At 33.1% G+C, this 19868-nt stretch overlaps 3 protein-coding genes and 1 non-coding gene across 4 annotated transcripts; 3 read left to right on the forward strand and 1 right to left on the reverse strand.

The window, feature by feature from the left end:
* Positions 1 to 6130: 6130 nt before the first annotated feature.
* Positions 6131 to 8399, reverse strand: LOC139884526 (mRNA-decapping enzyme subunit 2). The gene is made up of 8 exons (XM_071868542.1): positions 8314 to 8399; positions 7799 to 7950; positions 7436 to 7563; positions 7171 to 7266; positions 6937 to 7089; positions 6572 to 6675; positions 6419 to 6486; positions 6131 to 6342 (listed from the first exon to the last, which is right to left on the reverse strand). Exons 1-8 carry the CDS (start codon positions 8397 to 8399, stop codon positions 6131 to 6133), a joined length of 999 nt encoding a protein of 332 aa, XP_071724643.1.
* Positions 8400 to 9579: 1180 nt separating this feature from the next.
* On the forward strand, positions 9580 to 10824 carry LOC139884523 (GCN5-related N-acetyltransferase 4, chloroplastic). Its single transcript, XM_071868539.1, has 2 exons — positions 9580 to 9992; positions 10548 to 10824. Exons 1-2 carry the CDS (start codon positions 9580 to 9582, stop codon positions 10822 to 10824), a joined length of 690 nt encoding a protein of 229 aa, XP_071724640.1.
* An 867-nt stretch (positions 10825 to 11691) lies between these two features.
* On the forward strand, positions 11692 to 11764 carry TRNAV-UAC (transfer RNA valine (anticodon UAC)). The gene has a single exon. It is a non-coding gene; the product is annotated as a tRNA-Val (tRNA).
* A 1965-nt stretch (positions 11765 to 13729) lies between these two features.
* LOC139884524 (uncharacterized) lies at positions 13730 to 14759 on the forward strand. Its single transcript, XM_071868540.1, has 2 exons — positions 13730 to 13742; positions 14161 to 14759. Exons 1-2 carry the CDS (start codon positions 13730 to 13732, stop codon positions 14757 to 14759), a joined length of 612 nt encoding a protein of 203 aa, XP_071724641.1.
* The last annotated feature ends 5109 nt before the right edge of the window (positions 14760 to 19868 follow it).

Genomic DNA, 19868 nt, shown 5'->3' on the forward strand with positions numbered 1-19868 from the left:
TTGTTTTAGCTTTGCTCGTCTTGCCTAGTTTGTTTGTTCGGTAAGAACTTTTGCAATCGGACATATCCTATAATTCGTCCTAGTAGTCGAGTTGTGGACGATGTTTTTCGATAATATCTACAATTTTTATTATATTTGGAGAATTAAAAGTTTCATCTGAGATTATCGATTAGTTGATACGAATTAATTCGACCATTTAATTAATAATATTGTCACCCTTATGAAAAAAGAAAAAGAAAACTTTCATCTCTTATGAGCAGAATTCTATGAATGAACTTATTGTACTACTAGAAGGTCAAAAAGAAATCAACTTGGCCTCTTTTGCTTTATACATGTTCGTGCTACTCGTAATAATGAAAAGAGAGTTGGAAAATTTGGGTAAAAGCATATAACACTCTTGATGTCTATGTTGTTCAATATCGATATCTATATAAGTGGTGGAAATATCATCAAAAAATGGTGGAAATAATTTTATTTCCTCCAAATATGTAACTAAATAAGTAAGATCTTTCAATAGGGTCCCCCCAAAAATCACGCTTACTAGAATTTGGCAAACCAAAAACCGACCAATATTGCCGTCAAACTAATCTGACGATTCATTCATTTTGGTTACCCAACAAACTTGCTTTACAATTCTCACCATATTTTTTCGATATATTGGTATAAGACTATTTTAAATTAAACTCTGTCACTCTGTTATGATTAACATAAATTTCGAATAAATATTTGTTAAACTCAGTTTCTCGAAATTTAATAAAAAGATGGGATGATAAGTACTTATACGAGGAAAATAAATATTATACTAAAAGCAAATGTGTATTACCATTAATTATATAAAATTCCATTTAGACGATGACTTTTCAAAGAGACTCGAAATCTTTCAATCTTTTACCATTCTATCCATTTACGATCCTAAATCTCTTATATGATCAAAGTTCTATAATCTCGACGATCTTAATTATATGACTTTTTTTGAAATTATAATTATATGACTCGATGGAAACACAATGATACGTATTAATGTGTCAGTCTCACGTTCATTAGGAAGTCGGTCTATGAAATATTACAATCCACAGCCCCACGTTTTAATTTGTTGATATCAGTCAAATTTATTCTCTCTTTTTTCTTTTCATTTTTGTTAACTTTCATTGCGACCAGTGATTAATAGTGGGCGGTCGCCGCAATATTTGAATCCCACAACACAGAAAAATGTTTTCTATTGGATAGGACATCATTCATGAAATGTGACTTTAATGAGAAAATATATTTTAAAAATCTTTTTAGTGCTTAAAATAAGTTAAATCAATAAATCATACTACTATGTATAACGGTCATTTTAGGCTTTTCTTTTTTTGATCTAATAGGCTTTTCTTTAATATTGTGTATATTGATTGATACATGTATAAGGTACTTGAGAATTTAAATTGAATTCTTTGAGCTTCTTACCACATTAATGCTTCAATAAATGGAGCATTATTATTGATCGATCTAATATTAATTGTGTTATGTATATGTGTGATACATTCACTGTTAATTATCTGCTCTTTAAAGTACACTTTAAATTTGATTTTTGCACAATTTCTTCGCCTTCAACTTTGTTGTTATTATCAAGCACCAATTAAAAGATCTAAGCGATCCCGTTTGCTTTCTTGATAAAGTAATGATTAGTAGCCGAAACATTTCAGCCGAATATGGCCGAAATGAGGGTACAAATGTAATTTACTCATTTTATGTCAGGCGGATTATCAGTTTTGCCCTTTACTGTTTTATATAAAATCTTTTTCTGTCCATCATTTTTAAGTATTTTTCTCAGGGTGGGCAATAACCGACCAAATTCATGGTTTTGACCAAACCGATTGATTTGGTTCGGTTTCGTTCGGATAGTTTTTTAAAATGGTTCGGCTTTGGTTTGTCAAAAAAATATCCATTTTATTTTGGTTAATTTGGTTCGGTTTAATTGGTTTTCGGTTAAAACCGAAAATAACCAAAATTAAGGAATATTCTTTATTCCCTCAATTGCCTTATCTGTAATTCTTGTAATAATACTGGGTCACTGTCCCCACAACATAACTATCGCCAAACACTTTTAAGCCTTATAACTTCTTCCTCTCCTTTAACTTCTCCATCACTCTTTTTTTCTCCTTTAACCTTGCTAGACTCTTCAGCTGCTAGTTTAGCCACTTATTCTTCATCGTCACTGTCTTTCCTGTATGATACAGATTGAGAAAATCTAATAGCACTTAATTCTGTCATTTAGCTTCTCCATCACTCTTTTTAACTTTTTGTTTAGAATTGTTTTGCTTAAAATTTTCATTTTTGGAGCAGTGTAATGTTAACTTCTACAGAAATTTTCTAGTTTTCATTTATGTCTTGCTTTCTTCATTCTACATCGGAGAGTCTATTTCTTCCGTTGCAAGTTTTGCTACCTTGTGCACAAAGCAACAAGAAACCAAACATATATTATAAAATTGTAGTTTGAGAAAGGTTTGGTTAAAACCGAAACCAACCAAAACCGACCGGTTGGTTTTTGGATATAACCGATTTTAAAATGGTTCGGATTTGGTTCATCAATTTCAATAACCGATATTTTCGGTTTGGTTAATTTTTTTTAGATAATCGAACCGAAACCGACTTTGCCCACCCCTACTCTCTTCCATTAAATTCTTTTCTCTCTCCAGCTGTCAATCATGCTTTTTTAAATTGGGATGCCCTCTTTTTTTTTTTTTTTTTTTAAGTAATTGGGATGTCCTTTAAATACAAAAAATCGCATCAGTTAATTTAGTTTCAGCCGAGAGTAATGAGCCATTTTCTTTTTTAAGTCTAATGAACCATTTTTAATGTAATGAAAATTGAACCGATTTTTAATCATTCAAATGAATCATATAAGTCTTTTAATTATTGACTTTAAAAATTCGAAATTAGCTACATAAATAATTAAATTCTCAATAATTCAAATCAAATTAAGTGAACCTAACAAGTATTCTTGATTTTCATTAGAACTGAATTTTTCTCTCCTTTATTCATTTATAAATCAAGTAAAATGAACCAAATAATTGATAATGAAACAACAAACAAATTGAATATATTCTTAATATTTTTGAACCAAACCATGTATCAACGTAGTTAAATCCTAAAAATAATAGTGGAGATGAGTTGAATTGAACTGATTTCTAATATTTCTAACCAAAATAAATAACAACTCTTCAAAATTATTGAATGGCAACTAAAATTAGAAAAAAATTGATAAATCAATAAAATTTAAAACCAAAAACTTTAGTGCAATAAAGGTTTAATTGAAGTGATTTCTGATAATCTATCCAAACCTAGTAATAAGTTTAAAAAATTATTAAATGACAATCAAAATTAATCAAACCATTAAATTAAACGAGAAAACATATATTTTCGTCCTTCACGTTTCACCTGTAACATTTTCTCAGTCCCTCACGTTTTTTTATTAGCCTAAAATATCTCACGTTTCTAGCTAGCAACCATACATACCTTATGCAATTAACTTTACATATGAAATACCTAGTGGCGCCTAATCAACTAACAGAGTAATATATTTGTGACACGTGTCATCTGACTCATAAAAAAAGTTGACACTTCATCAAAAAATTCGACATTTTCTTCGCAAAAAAGTGGCATGTCACCGACACATGACACAATTATATGAATCCGTTAGCTGATTAGGTACGAGTTGGTGCCACGAAATGCCACATAGATGAACAAAGCTAAACTTACAAATTATAAGTGACATAAGAATTAAAATCAACCGATATTTAATAATTCAAATCGAATCAAGTAATAAGCATTTAAAATTTATTGAACCTTAAAATTATTACTTAGACAACATTATTGATCTTTATAACCAATATTAGTCAACTAATAATTGGTTGTAGTTAAATACAAAAAATATTAGTGAAATAAGGATTAATTTTAACCAATCCTAATAATAATCATTTACATTGTTGAATGAGAATCAAATTAATCAAATGAAGTTGAATCAAAGAATTTTAGTGAAAAATAAATAAATTGAACCAATTCATAATATATAATTTAAATCGAACCAATTAATAAACCATCAAATTATTGAACCTTAAAATCAATGTTAGTCAAACTAATAAGTTTGTGCATAGTAGTAAGTTAGAAAATTATTAATGAATTAAATTTAACCAATCTTTATTAATAAGAATTGGATTAAGTAGTAAGCCTTCTTGAGTCGTCAAAATTAGTCAAACTAATATATCAATCTAAATGAATTTAAGTATTATATATATATGCTTACTAATTAGAACCAAATAATTTGAATAATAATTATGTGATAAATTTTTATTTAAATATCAAATAATTTTGTAAATTTTAATAATCATAACTATATAATTCGAATAAAAAATTAACACCGATGGAACAAAAATTAAATTATAATGATCGTTGGTACATATACTATAGACTCAAACTCGTGAACTGTGATTAAAAAAAAAAACTCGTGATCACTGATCACTACATGTATGCTTCTCATGTAATCAATTTTTTATAGGAACTGCAAACAACTTGTCAGGTTTCGTAGTAGTAAATGTTTAGAGTTTAGACGATCACAAATTCACAACACATAAAGATCAATGTGTGCTGTAGCTCTAAGGATAAAATGGTCTTTATAGCAGCATTAAATGAATTTCGTCCAAGCCTATTCGGCCATTTATCACGACCCTTTTTGATAAAAGAAGAAGACAGGAGAATAAGGAATGAGTGAATCCAAGAGTACGAACACATGGAAACAAAACAACAAAAGAAATGAATAAAACTTGCATCAAAAGAAAAATAAAAAAGAAAAGAAAAAGACAAAAGACAAAAGACAAAAAAAACCTCTGATATTGAGAAAGGCTATGAATATAAGTGTAGGGACTAATTAAAAACGTGACATATATATATGATATCAACTAGCAGAGGGAAATAATATTGCACCATCTCGGGCACTTTCAAATTAACGAAGTATATAAATCTTGTTTTGTTTATATATACACACGATGCTAGATATATTTCCCTTTTTTTTTTTTTTTTTTTTTTTTTTTTTATAATTCTGGATATAAAATACCCTAAAATTTTTAGACGTATATTGGTACAAGTTAACAACACTTATTGGGAGGCTATGATAATCTCTGATTTTCAAATAAAAATAAATCTTAAATTAACGAAATTGATTTGTACTGTGAAAAAGGAAAACCTTCTTGAATATTAACATAAAGCTAGGTATGATTATGAAACAAATTTATTGTATGCTTGAGCTCGATAAGCCAAAGGTATACATATGCATTTACTTCTTGACAATATCCCATGATGCTAGATATATATATATATATATATATATACACATTAAAAAAAAAATAAAAGATATTACCACATCATCCTAGTTGATTGAGTTTATCGTTGAATTTCAGCTATTTCTAATCTTATTAACAGATGAAGGTGCCAGAAAAATGCTAAATGATTGGAATTTAGCCAAGAACCTTACATGAAAATGAATTGAATGCAAAAATTGAAGGACCACAAAAAGAAATAATAATCCAAATAAGAAAGAGCCGTTATTGTTTGCTTCATGCAAATGTGCATGTCAATTTCATAACATGCACATCCACGCTATATATGGTCCCTGAAATATTGCCTAATATATCAAACTTTTTTCTCGACAGTGAAAATCAATTCTAAATAAAATTGATTTAATGTCGATCTATTTATCGATATGTATTGTCTAGACGTGTGTATAATAAACACATACATGCTGTTTTCATATCATAAATATTCTGTGATGTTATATATATGGTCGATATATCCAGATTGTTTAATTCCAATTGAATGCGACAACCGACTCTTTTTGGATGTAATCGGAATAGACAATTCTGGTATAACATGAATTCAACTCGAACCAATTACTCTATCTTATTACAACACATACCACTCGTAGTCGATAAGAGTTGGCGACTGAATCGAAAAGAATTCCATTTCAGGGATCTTGAACATTTTAAACCATTTCTAGTTATTTTTACAAGTTAAAAGGTCTGTAGATCGAATTGAAAGCTATTTTTCTCTTTTTCTCTACAAAAGGAAAATGCTATTATATACCCAAAAGCGAGTTTTAAGAGGCGAAACCAGCTTCCATAGCTCTTGTAATTGCAACTGTATCAAATCTGAAGTTTCTAAAGCTTGAGCCGGGATGGCCTTTGTTATTGGCATCGGATCCAGGCTTGCTTGATTCGCACTCCACAATAAGCTTGCTTGATTGGCACTCCACAGTAACATTGCTACTACTACCTAAGGAACTATTCTTTGCTTTCCATGCACATTTACCTGGAATCATACTATATTTGTAGAAGACCATTTTAATTGTCGACCAAAGTTTTGGAATTAGACAAGAGGGATTTACCTTTGAGACGTCTATCAGGTTTTGGAGCTACTGTAGGCTGGTGCTTTGAGATCCATGATTTCAAAGATCTGTAGTAAATCGTGTTTATTTTCTTGTGATTCTTGCAATACTCGACCAAAATTCATGAAAAAGTAGAAAAAAAAGTCAGCTTACGCCAGAAATGGGGCCACCATGTAAAGCTTGATGCCAGTGATTCCACGAGCAATCACATCATCATTCAAAGGCCGGAGTTCATCAAGTCGATGCCAGGCAATTTCCTGAAACCATAAATATAAAGCAATTGTTAAAAAGAAAAATGCAGAAATTAAGAAAGCAAGGTAAAACCTCTTCCAATATGAACTTTTAAGTTCTCCTGGAGAAAATCTAGTTAAAAGTAGAAAGAGCACTTGTACAGTGGTATAGGCACAAACAAGCTTACAGGTTCGATATAACCACATTGCGAAAAGCCGAAAACCCCTCATAAATGATCATATAAGGAAAGAAAATAAACTACAAGTTTTTCAAATAAGAACACATACGCTTATCTCTTTTTTTGTAAGTGGGGCAAAGGCGGTATCATCCTTGACACCAGGAATGATGTAAAGTCGCACCCTCTGTTGTCCAAACATCATTTCAATGTATTCGTCTTTGCTAAGAAGATTTGAAACATCAAAGCCAGTTTCTTCCAGGACCTGTAAATTCCATGAAAAATAGGTTGGTTGACAATTGATCAAAAAACATTGAAAAAGAAAAAGAATGATAATCGAAGTTACTTCTCGAACAGCACACGCATGGTCCTCTTCATCCTTGTTCTTTTTACCACGTGGAAAACTCCAACTCGTCCCCTTCCATCCCTTCACTAATATGCACTGTCAATTGCAAAGGACAACAGTATAAAATGCCAGTTCCATCATCCACCTTCTCTTTCAAGTAACTCAAGAAAAGTTCCAACAGCAAGAGCAAATGGAAGGGACAGAAGGTAGCAGCAATTCGGAGAAAAGCAGCAACACAAATTAAAAGCTAGACTGGAGAGCTCACCCGTTCAAAGGTTTCATCCAAAATAATTGCCCCCGTTACTGGAACTTTAACCTTGTAAGAAGTGAAGTCCTTAAATATGTCATCTATATGAGGAACATATGGTCTTAGAACATCACAATTGTTGAACACTGCAATATGTTAAGGTAAACAACTACCAAAGACCATTTGTAAGCATAAACATAACAAATTAAACTCCAATAACAGACAGGAAGCTCTGGAATCAACTAATTAGAGAGTTATGCTGGCAAGCACCGAATACGAGTATTTACTGAAATTAGATTGGCAGGATTAAGCGGTACTTCTTGGCACATAAAGTAATGACATAGACAAAAGAAGAATAGAATGAGAAACAGCAAAGGATACATAGAGAAGTAAACTCCTTGAGAGTTAATGACTTCAAAGATGGATCTTTCTCCACAGAGTTGTCCTCGTAGAACCAGTAAGCATTCTCAACAAGGAAAAGAATTCTTTCAAAGGATTCTTGGTCTTCTTCTGGAACATTTAAAACAAACCGGCTGCAATGCAATACAAAGAGATAAAGCAATGGACATAAGCATATAGTGTATGAAACTTCAGCACATGTGTGTTAAGGGTAAAGAAATAATTGGTTAATTACGCATTCGAAGCAATTAATCACAAAAGCCAGGGGAATCATAATCTTCCAATTGCTAAACTTGTAAACAGCTAATGAGTGTAGTACACTGGTTAACTGGAGAAATGACCTCTACTCCATGAAATCTCAAAAATAAATCACTTGAAGTACATAATTTCAATGGAATCCCGATTTTGATCAATGAACAACACAAAGCAAGACTACAATTTGCAGTAGTAGAAAAAAAAAATTGAAAAAAAAGACACAAAAATTAGAAAAATAAAACCTGCAGAGATCGTGAAGGAGTTCTTGAGGAGGGAGATTGGTTTTTATATGAGCACTGGAAGTGGAGGATCGAGGGAGACCTGACATTGCTCCCGATTGGGAGCAGAGCACAAGGAGAAGAAGAAGAAAAGAGGAATTTTCTATTCCTTTTGTTTTTTTGATTCCAAAATCATTTCATTTCCTTCCGATCATTTTCTTTATTGAGCCGGAATCAGCTCGTCATGTAAACCGAACCGATATCAAAAGTAATTACAAAACGCCCCCTAAATTTAAGCTTACTACACAATATTTCCCTCATATTCTCAACATTGTAAACACCTTCCTTCCGTTATGGATTCAAACAATTTAACCCATGCCGTTAATGTTTGTTCAAAAGCTACAGTTAGCAAGTGGACAAAAGACAAACGGTGACAGATGGACAGAGAATCTGTTATTTGGGACTAAAATATGTAGTAACGAAATAATAGGAACAAAGTATACGAACTCATAAACTTTGAGACCAAATAGACCCTGATTTCTTCTAAAAAGTAGTTAAAACTTGCGTTGCCAAAGTAGTTAAACTTCCGAAAGTTCATCGAAGAAGAAGGCAACTCCCGACCAAAAAAAAATCTCATCTTGTTAGTTCTAAGTTTAACTTACAAAGTCAGAGAGAGAGAGAGATGCGGAGTATACCGTTAGGAATCTCGGTATCCCCGACATCAGTTAAGAACACCAGAAATGGCTGCTCAAAGACGACGACAACAACATCATCATCGTCATCTCTCTCTTTCTCTTACAACAACTACGACCTTAATTACAACAAAACACAGCATAACCGACAAAGGGTTTCTCATGATGACCAACTATTCCTCTCTCTCTCCAATCTACTCAGATCAGGTGGTATTCTCATCCTTATGTAATTAGCTCATGTTAATTTGTTTTTGGGAATTGCGTGCATATCTCTGTTGATGACCTTTAATTCGTTGACTAATCAGTCAATTATCTGCTGATTAAGATCTGTTTATGCCTAATTTGCTGCTGTCGGAATCATGGGTACGATTCAAAATCTCTCCTTTATGATTTGATTGGTTTGATTCCAAAAAAAGTCAGACAATTGCGAGAGGCAGCTTAATCTAACTTTTGGGATACAGTAAAATTGGGTTTAAACTAGTATTATTCTGTTGGAAAGACGAGTAGTTTGTTCGTTTAAACGAATCTAGCTATTACAAGTGAATTGTTGCACACTGTTTAATGTAGTTCTTTGCTTGCTTGGCTATAGTTGACTTAGATGTTTAGGTTTTTAGGAGTTTGCAGAGCTAGTCAAATGGTTGAACTATTTCCAGCTGTCTCGCCGGAGATTGTCGTTCGGGAGGCGAGGATAGAGGATTGCTGGGAAGTGGCGGAGACACATTGCAGTTCGTTTTTCCCGGATTATTCCTTCCCTTTAGATTTTGTACTTAGGCTTGACAGGCTGGTGGCAATGTTGGCTGGCTTCTCGTTACCGCCAGGTTGCAAGAGAACTTGTTTAGTTGCTGTCCTTCGCAGTTCAGTCGATGATCCCTTTGTCTTCGGAGCCGACGATCTCAAGATCGGAGATTTCGATGGCAAGTTTAGTCTTAACCGAGGGTATGTAACCGGAATACTCACCGTGGATACTGTAGCCGATTTTCTACCGAGAAAAGGACCCCTTCGTCAGAAAAGGTATATTCATTCAATATGTGCTATTTGACTAGTAGTTTCTATTATGACTATTAAATGAATATAAAGTTTATCTTAGATAATTGCCATTTTCTCCACTGGCTGATTGCTTTTGTAATTATGGACTGATCGGAAGATAGCCATAAGTCAATTTATCGAATTCTTCGTGGCCTTAATAAGAACTTGGTCAGAAAAAAGGAATAACTCCTATTCTGCTCGGAATTTAGAAAAAGAGTCTTATCCATCGAATTGATCATCCAAAGTATTGCACCTTAGTTTAATTTGTTATCATGTTCCCACTATGTTGATTCTAATTAGTTGATTAACTGGTTACCTAATGTTCAAAAATGAAAAATTGCAGTGTCATCCTGGTGTTTATATTGTAAAAACTTGAACTAAGTTCTTAATCTGGATACCTTGCTGCTATTGGTCCACTGTTTTAATCTTTTTCTTTTGAGCATATCATTGGAACATTCCAAATTCGTAATGTCCAAACTTTGTGATTAAGTTCTACAGATCTCTTTCATAAACCTTGCTGTTATTACGTTCTTCTTTCAGGTCAGGAATTGCATACATATCAAACGTTGCCGTTCGCGATAACTTCCGACGGAAGGGAATCGCAAAGCGGCTTGTAGCGAAGGCCGAGGCTCAAGCCAGAAGCTGGGGTTGTCGGTCAATAGCACTTCACTGCGATTTGAACAATCCTGCTGCTGTTAAACTGTACAAAAGTCAAGGCTTCAAATGTATCAAAGTGCCAGAAGGAGCTAATTGGCCCCAACCTAGGATTTCACCAGATGTTGAGTTCCACTTCATGATGAAACTTCTTACCAATTGAATCGTGCCTCGAGACTAATATTTTTTAGGATGATGGAGATTTAAAAAACGGATCTCGAAAAGGAAGGAAGCTAATTGATTTTATATGAATATTGTGAGTAGGACAGTTATATTTGGCTCTTCTGTATATATGCAAAACTAGATTACATTTCCTCAAAAGGGGTTAAAGATTTACTTCTTGTGCAAGTTACTCTGTTTGTTGGATTGGTACTTATCATGTGTGTTTGTGTAAGCTCTCGGCAAACCTGAAATATATAGTCTCCTTTTTGTTTTAAAGAATTTATTGTTGATGTCCAAAACATTCTTTCGAGAGTAGGAATACCTCGGCGCGATTGATTATCAAATGCACATCATTAGAACACTGATTATTCGCTTTGCAATAAGATGAATGTAGCTTGCATCCCACGGATTGTCTATCTCATGATTCAAAAACTATTATTTCGAATAATGAGATAAATATTGAAGAAATGCCTGATGATTTTGAATCCGAAAAATTTAAAAATATTAGCGCAATAACTAAATTTAGGATCATCAAGCAGGACTAGCTTTGTTCCAGTTCGTTTCAACCGCACACTCAATTCCTGAAGATGACAGCCTTTAAACGTGATGAATTCTGGTTTTCCATTAGATATACTATACCGCCCTCTTAAAGAGTTTCAAACATTTGATCCACAACACCATATAATTGAAAAAATCTCGTCCCTGTCCTCTTATTTCTCGAGCAAATCATCCCAAAATTCATCACTTAGAATTGAGAACTGGGAGCAAACAATTGTTTCCACCTTTCCGAACAAAAGGCGAAGGGAAAGAAAAATTCGAATCCTAGTATTGAATTTTAAAACAGTAAATGAGAATTTGTTCATCAAATGTTGCTGTGGTGTAGTGGTTATCACGTTAGTCTTACACACTAAAGGTCCCCAGTTCGATCCTGGGCAGCAACAAGCTTTATTTTTTGTCATTAAAAATTGAATATGTAGTGGTTACTACAAATTGGTAATCGTCAAGCTATTTTCTTATTCGGTAAACACAACACCACTATAATTAGTCATCGTTTTTGTGGCAGCCGTCGTCGTTTGTAATTCGATCTTATTATATCTTCCTCGGTACAAATAACAATTAAATGTTTTATGCTCCAACTTATTAGAAGATTTACCAAATTTCAACCCAAAAGAGAAAAAGAGTCGACGGAATTCATATACTTATTTGATACAGAATTTGTTCATTCACTGACAAGACTTGTCATGAAAAAGGTCTCTTCGGCTTATTCAAAATTCAGCTCATAATTCTTTAATACACGGATCCAATTTCAAACATTGTTGATGACGACTATTTTACGATAGTTGAGGAGCGAGTACTTGTTAGATAGAATGAAATAAATGGTTGGTGATCATCGTCTACCTAAATTAAAGCTTTTGTATGATTGGCATGAAATTTCTTATTCTATCTTATTTAATATCACAATTTATTGTTTTGTTGTTCATGAAAGCAATAAGTTTACAAATTTGATGAGAACTTTGAGTCGGTTACATAGACGGAGAGGTGTATGGAGAGCCTATAGGACAACTTTCCAAGCATACATTACACTTCTCTTCTTGAATCCCATCTGGAAACATCATAACAAAATCAGTCAATTTATATTTAAAAAAAAAAAAAAATCTAATTTATTTTAATAAAAAAACGTACCTGGGTCGTGGATTTTAGGACAAGAGGAGTTAATACAATTGAGTTTACATGATATTTCAGCCTTTTGCTCAGGCAGAGAATGAGGATGACAAAGCCTTATACATTCCACAGTACAATGCCAGAATGGTATTTTCAGGACTTTGTTACAATAATTAACACAGTCTCCCTCACAACTCGCCATGGACTGTCCGATCATTACTAATCCTAAGACTAAATAAAACATCATATTATTTGATGTCATTGATTTTCTTTCCTTCTCCATTACTATTATAATAATAATAATAATAATATTTAAATTCAATTATGTTTGTTTGATGCAGCAATAATAGCCTCTAATGTAAATATATATATATGCACAAGTAAGTCAAATAAATATTTTCATCTTTTTTTTGGTCCAAAAGTCAAAGATATTAATAATGAGAAAATGACATATAAGTAAGTAATGTGAAGTTATATTATTCTGTAGTAGCATATAGATTTAAGGATAGTCAAAGAAGAAGATCAATTCTCAAAAAAGATATTCATCAAAAAAGAAAAATTAATTTTTTTTTGATGGTCAGAAAAATTGTTTTTTAATAGAAAATCAAAATTGATCATTTATGATTAACTCTGTGGGCTATGAATGGGCTAATAAATTTAAAGATCGGCTACAAACAGATTGATAAAAAGAAAAAAAAACAGATTGATAAGTTGGCAAAATATTCTTTTGCTTAGCCATATAATATAACGCCCACTTAAAAAGCTTCAATGATCCACACAACACCATTTGATTGAAAATCTCGTCCCTTGTCCTTTCATTTCTCGAGCACACCATCCCAAAATTCTCAACTTAGAATCGAGAACTGAGAGCAAACAATTGTTTCCACCTTTTCGACAACACATGACTTTTGTTATGTAGCTTGTTCGAGTGCGAAAGGAAAGATTGATTGACGACTTGACGTCATGTCCATTTTATCCATTGTTTGCTGTTTGAGTAGAAGAAATATGAAGACTTTAAGTAGATTTCAGAGAAAGACAACGATCGGGGACAAATGTCTCTCCTTTTCCTATAGTATCATACTCCTTACTAGAACAAAAAGGTAAAAGAAATGAAAAAACGAATCCTAGAAATGAAAGGTCTTCCTTTGCAATATTAGGACACCAGTCCCCGATAGCTGATCTGTCTTTCTCTGGCCGATAAACTCAGCAAAACTACAACTCAATAAAAATCAATATCCTCTACAATGTTACAACTCGGTAAGCTCTACAAACCCACCAATAATCCTCTAGCTATTTTATCTGATACAATAATCAATACATCATGTATTTTGAGACAGAGATAATATTTTTGTTACACGGCACAACATAACACCACTAGACATTATTTGATCGTAGCAATAAAAGTAGACGTATAAATCATAATGTTGACTATTCGCATTAGGATAACAATCTTCGAAGGAATTTGAAATACCTAATTCGAACAAAATCCTACTAACAGTCTAACAGACGAGATTTTGATTGCTATCCAAAATGAAACATTTCCCAATTCAAAACTTCCTATCTCTAATTCAAAAGTGATTCTCTTCAACATCAACGACTAGTGCATCGTCTTCCACTTTTGCTAGAATTCGTCACTCAGTTCAATTCCTCATAAACTCATGTGGGCTGTCATCAGAATCCGCCCTTTCGACTTCCCAGAAGCTCAAGATCGACGAGAACAAGCTTGGAAATCCTCAATTTGTGCTCGAATTCTTGAAGTCTAACGGATTTTATGAAACCCACATCACCAAATTGGTCGAGAAGCATCCTCCCCTCCTCGTTTGCCGCGTCGAAAGCAATCTGAAGCCCAAGTTGGAATACCTAGCACAAATTGGCTACAGAGGTACGTTTTTACCGGAACTCATTATTTCGAACCCGTATATCGTTCGAGCGAGTTTATGCCGGATGATTAAACCCTGTTTTGAGTTTCTGAAAGAGAAACTGGTAAGTATAGAGGGGAGGAATGATCTTGTTATAAAAGGATTAAAGCGTAGCAGCTGGTTGTTTACTAGTAATTTGGATAAAATATTGAAACCGAATTTCGATTTACTGGTTAAAGGAGGAGTTCCTGTTAGTAATATAACCACTTCACTATTGTTCAAGTGTGTTTTAACCCAAAAGCCAGATTCTTGTATTCGTAGTTTTAATGCTGTTAAAGGATTAGGCATTGATCCCAAGTCACCAGCATTTGTTTATGCCCTTAGAGTGATGGCTCAATTGAGCGAAAGCACATAAAAGAAGAAATTTCAAGTATTCAAGAGTTTGGGATGGACTCAAGAAGGTATATTTACTATGCTTAAGACAGTCCCATTCTGCTTGGCATTTTCCGAGGAGAAAATCAGGTCTAGCTTGGATTTTTTCATCAAGGTTTTGAAGTTTGAGCCCAAGTATGTTATTCAGCGTCCTTTTCTCCTGAGCTATTCAACTGATAGGATGGGTCGGAGATACAAAATTCTGAAGGATTTGGAGTCAAAGAAGCTTGTCAACTTGAATAAAGGACTTATTTGTTGAGAATGAGTGACGAAAAGTTTTTAAGTATTCTTGCTAAGCATGAGAATAACGTTCCCGGTTTACTGACGACGTATCAGGATTCTGCGAAGCAAGTGAAGTTGGATGGTTGATGATATAAGTTAATTTTGTGGAGTTAGATTGGTTGTAGCAATAGCACATCAGATTACTCTTTTCATCTTTTGTTTCAATCCGTGACTAGGCTAATGACCAGGAAGGCAAATTTTTGAAGAATGTGAACCACGGTGGAGCGATCTTTACTATTTTATTCTACATCGTGCAACTACATGGATGAAAACAGCAAATGAAGACTTTTGCTACAATTTTAATAAGCTCCAAACCAGTGCAGCTGGCATTTTGTTTTGGTCTAATAATAAGTGACGATAGCTGGTATCCTATTTTGGTTGAATAGAAGATGATCATTTGGCTGTTTTTTCTCAGTAATCAGGTACATTCAATTTTCTCCTCTTTTTCACGGACCTGGGGATATTGCGAGGACAGGAATGCTGCTTTTAAAGATCAGACACATCTGCTTCTAGCAGACTTTTGTAATAGATTGTCTACTAGCAGATAACTGCAATAGCTAATTGGTTTTATTTTCTCTAGACGCTGAATGCTTTTTGTAATCGAAATATGAGGATTTTCTCCCCCGATAGTTCGCTTTTGGACGACGCTCTCCTCTCATGGTTTGTTATGTAATTTTCTCTGGTCTTAATTTCCCTTAAACCCAGGTAAAAGAGAATGATTTGAAAGTTTTGGTCTAACTATTTGGCAAATGCATTTCGAAACTGGAATCTTGAAGAAGCTCTTACTTACGTACAGCAATCAGGACAATTCTTCATCATTGTGAAGAAGCTTTAATTTAAAGTATGTCTAGGCTACAAATGTTTAGCGATAGTTGAGGAAAGAATACTTGTTAAATAAAGTGAAATGGTCGGCTACAGAGATCGACGGAGAGCTATAGGACAACTTTCCAAGCATATAATGCATTGCTCTCTTTGAACCCAAGCTGCAAACACATGACAAAATCAGTGGATTTAAGTTGAATTTTTTTAAAAAATTAATATAATTTATTTTAATAAATAATACGTACCTGGATTGTGGATGTTAGAACAAGAGGGATTATTAATAATACAATTGAGTTTACATTGTATTTCAGCATTTCGCTAAGCCGGAGGTTGATGGATACAAAAAATACATTCCCAAATACATTTCCAGTATTCTTTGACCTTTTTACATTGTTTAAGACAGTCTCCCTCACAATCTACCGCCAAGGACCGTCCGATCATTAGTAATCCTAAGACTAAATAAAACATCATATTAGGAGATATCATTAATTTTCTTTCCTTCTCCATTAATATAATAATAATAATAATAATAATATTTAAATTCAATTATGTTTGTTTGATGCAGCATTATAATAGCCTCTTATGTAAATATATATGGGCTAGAAAGTCAGAATAAATATTTCATTTTTTGGTCCAAAAGGTCAAAGATATTAATAATGAAAAAATGGCTTCTAGGTAACTAATGTGAAGTTAACTTCAAAAAAAAAGAAAAAAAAAACTTCAAAAAGGTAATTCATGAGAAGTTATGTTATTCTGTACTAGCGTAGAGATTTAAGGATAAATAGTCAAAGAAAAGTTCTCAAAATAGAAAAACCTTTTACTTTTCAATAGAAAATCAAAATTGATCATTTGTGATTAAGTTGTGGGCTATGATCGATTGAATATAAAAACTCATTATTGTTTCCACCTTTTTGACAACACGCTTTGTTATCTAACTTGTTTGAGTGGGAGGAAAGATCGATTGAAGTCGTGTCATCGACAACTTCATTCGTCACCATTCTATCCATTGTTTGCTATTTGAGCAAACGAAATATGAACACTTTCTTAGATTATTCGATTCATGTGCTAAGTTCAGATTTCAGAGATAGACAGAGCTATCAGGGACAAAGGTCGCTATTTTTCCTACAGAATCCTACTGCTTATTAGAAGAAAAGGTACAAGAAATGAAAAAGCGCATCCTAGAAATGAAAAAGGTCTTCCTTTGGAATATTAGGACAGTAGTCCCCGATAGCTCTATCTTTCTCTGGCCTATAAACTCAACAAAACTATACAACTCAATAAAAATCGATATCCTCTACATGGTTACAACTCGGTAAGCTCTACAAACCCACCGCTGATCTTCTAGCTATTTTCTTATTTGGTACACACACAACACATCACAACATAACATCGCTATAGTGAGTACTGACTTGATCAATCATCGTTTTTGTGGCAGCCATTGACCGTAACTCGATCTCTTTTTTAGAGAATGATACATATAACAATAAAATTTTTTATGCTTCAATTTATTTGAAGATTAAGTAAGTTTCAATCCAAAAGAAAAAAAGAACCAATAAAAGTTATATACTAATGTATTTGATAGAGAATTTATTCCTTCACTGTCCACTGAGAAGCCTTGTCCTTTACAGAAAAAGATCTCATTCGGTTATTAAAAATTCAGCTCGCAATTCTTTAAGACACGGATCCAATTTTAAATATTGTTGATGACAACTTTGTGTCGGTTTTAGGGAAAAAATACTACTCCCATGTACAAGAGAAATTGAAACTTCGGTCCAACTCTTTCGCAAATGCATTTTGAAACCGGAATTTTGAAGAAGCTCTCGTTTGATAGATAGAGTGAAATGGTTGGTGATCATTGTCTACCTAAAACTTTCGATTTTTGTATGATTGGCATGAATTTCTCATTCGATCAATTTAATATCAAAATTTATTGATTTATTTTTCATGAAAGCAATAATTTAAATATTTGATGAGAACTTTGAGTCGGCTAACTAGACAGATGGAGAGACGTTTGCAGAGCTTATAGGACAACTTTCCAAGCATATAATGCATTTCTCTCCTTGAAATCCAGCTGCAAACATCATAACAAAATCAGTCAATTTATATTGAAAGATTAAAAAAACGAATCTAATATACGTACCAGGGTTGTGGATGTTAGGACAAGAGGAATTAATACAATTGAGTTTACAAGATATTTCAGCCTTTTGCTCAGCCAGAGAATGAGGAACACAAAACCTCATACACTCCACGAGACATTGCGTGAATGGTAATTTCCAGACTTTCTTACAAGATGTAACACACTCTCCCTCACATTCCTCCATGGACTGTCCAATCATTAGTAATCCTAAGAGAAAATAAAACATGATCATAATAGGAGATATCATTGATTTTCTTTCCTTCTCCATATTAATATTATAATAATAAGAATAATTTTTAAATATAATTATGTTTGTTTGATGCAGCAATGATAGTCTCTAATGTAAATATATAATATATATTTTCATTTTTTTTGGTCCAAAAGTCAAAGATATTAATAATGAGAAAATGGCATCTAAGCAAGTAAGGATAGTCAAAGAAGAAGATCATTTTTCGAAAAAGAAAAATATTCGTTTGCTTAAAATTGAGAGTTTCAATAATCCACAACGCCATATATTTGAAAATATCGTCCCTGCCCTCTTATTTCTCGATCACATCATCCCAAAATTCATCACTTAGAATTGAGAACTGGGAGCAAACAATTGTTTCCCCCTTTCGACAACACATATGATATCTAACTTGTTTGAGTGCGAGGAAAGATCGACTGACATCATGTCATCAACAACTTCATTCGTCGCCATTTCATCAATGTTTGCTATTTGAGCAGAAAAAAATATGAACACATTTTGGAGAATCATTGGTGTAAAGAGATCTCTTACATTTTTAATTTCCATATCATTATAACAAGTAGCTAGTCTTTACTTTTTCGTATTGTTAGGAGGTTTATCCTCCAACTTAAATTCTATTTTTATTTATTCTCTATCAAAAATAAAATAAAAATGTGAACACGTTCTTAGAGTGTTCGATTCATGTGCTAAGTTCAGATTTCTGAGAAAGACAGCGATCAGGGCAAAGGTCTCTCTTTGGCCTATAGACTCCTACTCCTTATTAGAAAATGAACAAAACACCCATATTAGCACTATCATTTCTCATTCATCCTTGACACAAAATGTCAAATAAATGATTCAGCACTAAACTTTATAGTATAGATAAACTATAGAAACAAGTTTCAATTAGTTCCGTCACACGGATTCGCCTACACGCTTGATCAAACTACCATTGATCATGCAATTTGTCATTTTTATCTAACACATGTTTCATGCTTGTGTGTGGTTCTGACTTGCTCCAATCGTTTTCCACTCCTGGAGTCTGGATTCCTGATCTGGTATTTTTTCACACTGTGTCGATGCCAAAAAATCCACGTTTCAATAATAGCATTCGTTTTCTACGCTTGCATAAATATTACAGTTCCTATAATCCAGATCAATTTTGAGCTTTTCTTCTTAATCCAGCTCAATTTTGAGCCTTTCGGTGTGGATCAATCATGTTACTTTGACCGTTGCAATTATACTGTTGAAAGTGTTGTATGAAAGTTTATTGAAATATATATATATATATTTTAAGTTACAATTGGAATATTTGATATAATAATATTAACTATTAAGCTGCTATTGAATTCATGATTTCATCATTATAAGTGTGCCACATCGTAGCTTCATAAACCTCTTTTCTCTTTTTCTTTGGTTCTGACTAAAATCTTCTTAAATATTTTCCAGGTATGGTGTAGTTTGCATTCGAAGGAAGGACAGGACCTTGAGAAAATAATCTCAGATGATGGAATTTTGAATGACAACAAGGTAATAGCTAGAATGTTGTATGTTTGTAACTTTTCAATGTTATCATGCCTTTGTTGCCTCTAAATGTGTTCCTTATATCTTTCCGAAACTTATGC

This window comes from Rutidosis leptorrhynchoides, unplaced genomic scaffold (assembly GCF_046630445.1).
Source record: "Rutidosis leptorrhynchoides isolate AG116_Rl617_1_P2 unplaced genomic scaffold, CSIRO_AGI_Rlap_v1 contig564, whole genome shotgun sequence".
In the NCBI taxonomy this organism is placed as follows: Eukaryota; Viridiplantae; Streptophyta; class Magnoliopsida; order Asterales; family Asteraceae; genus Rutidosis; species Rutidosis leptorrhynchoides.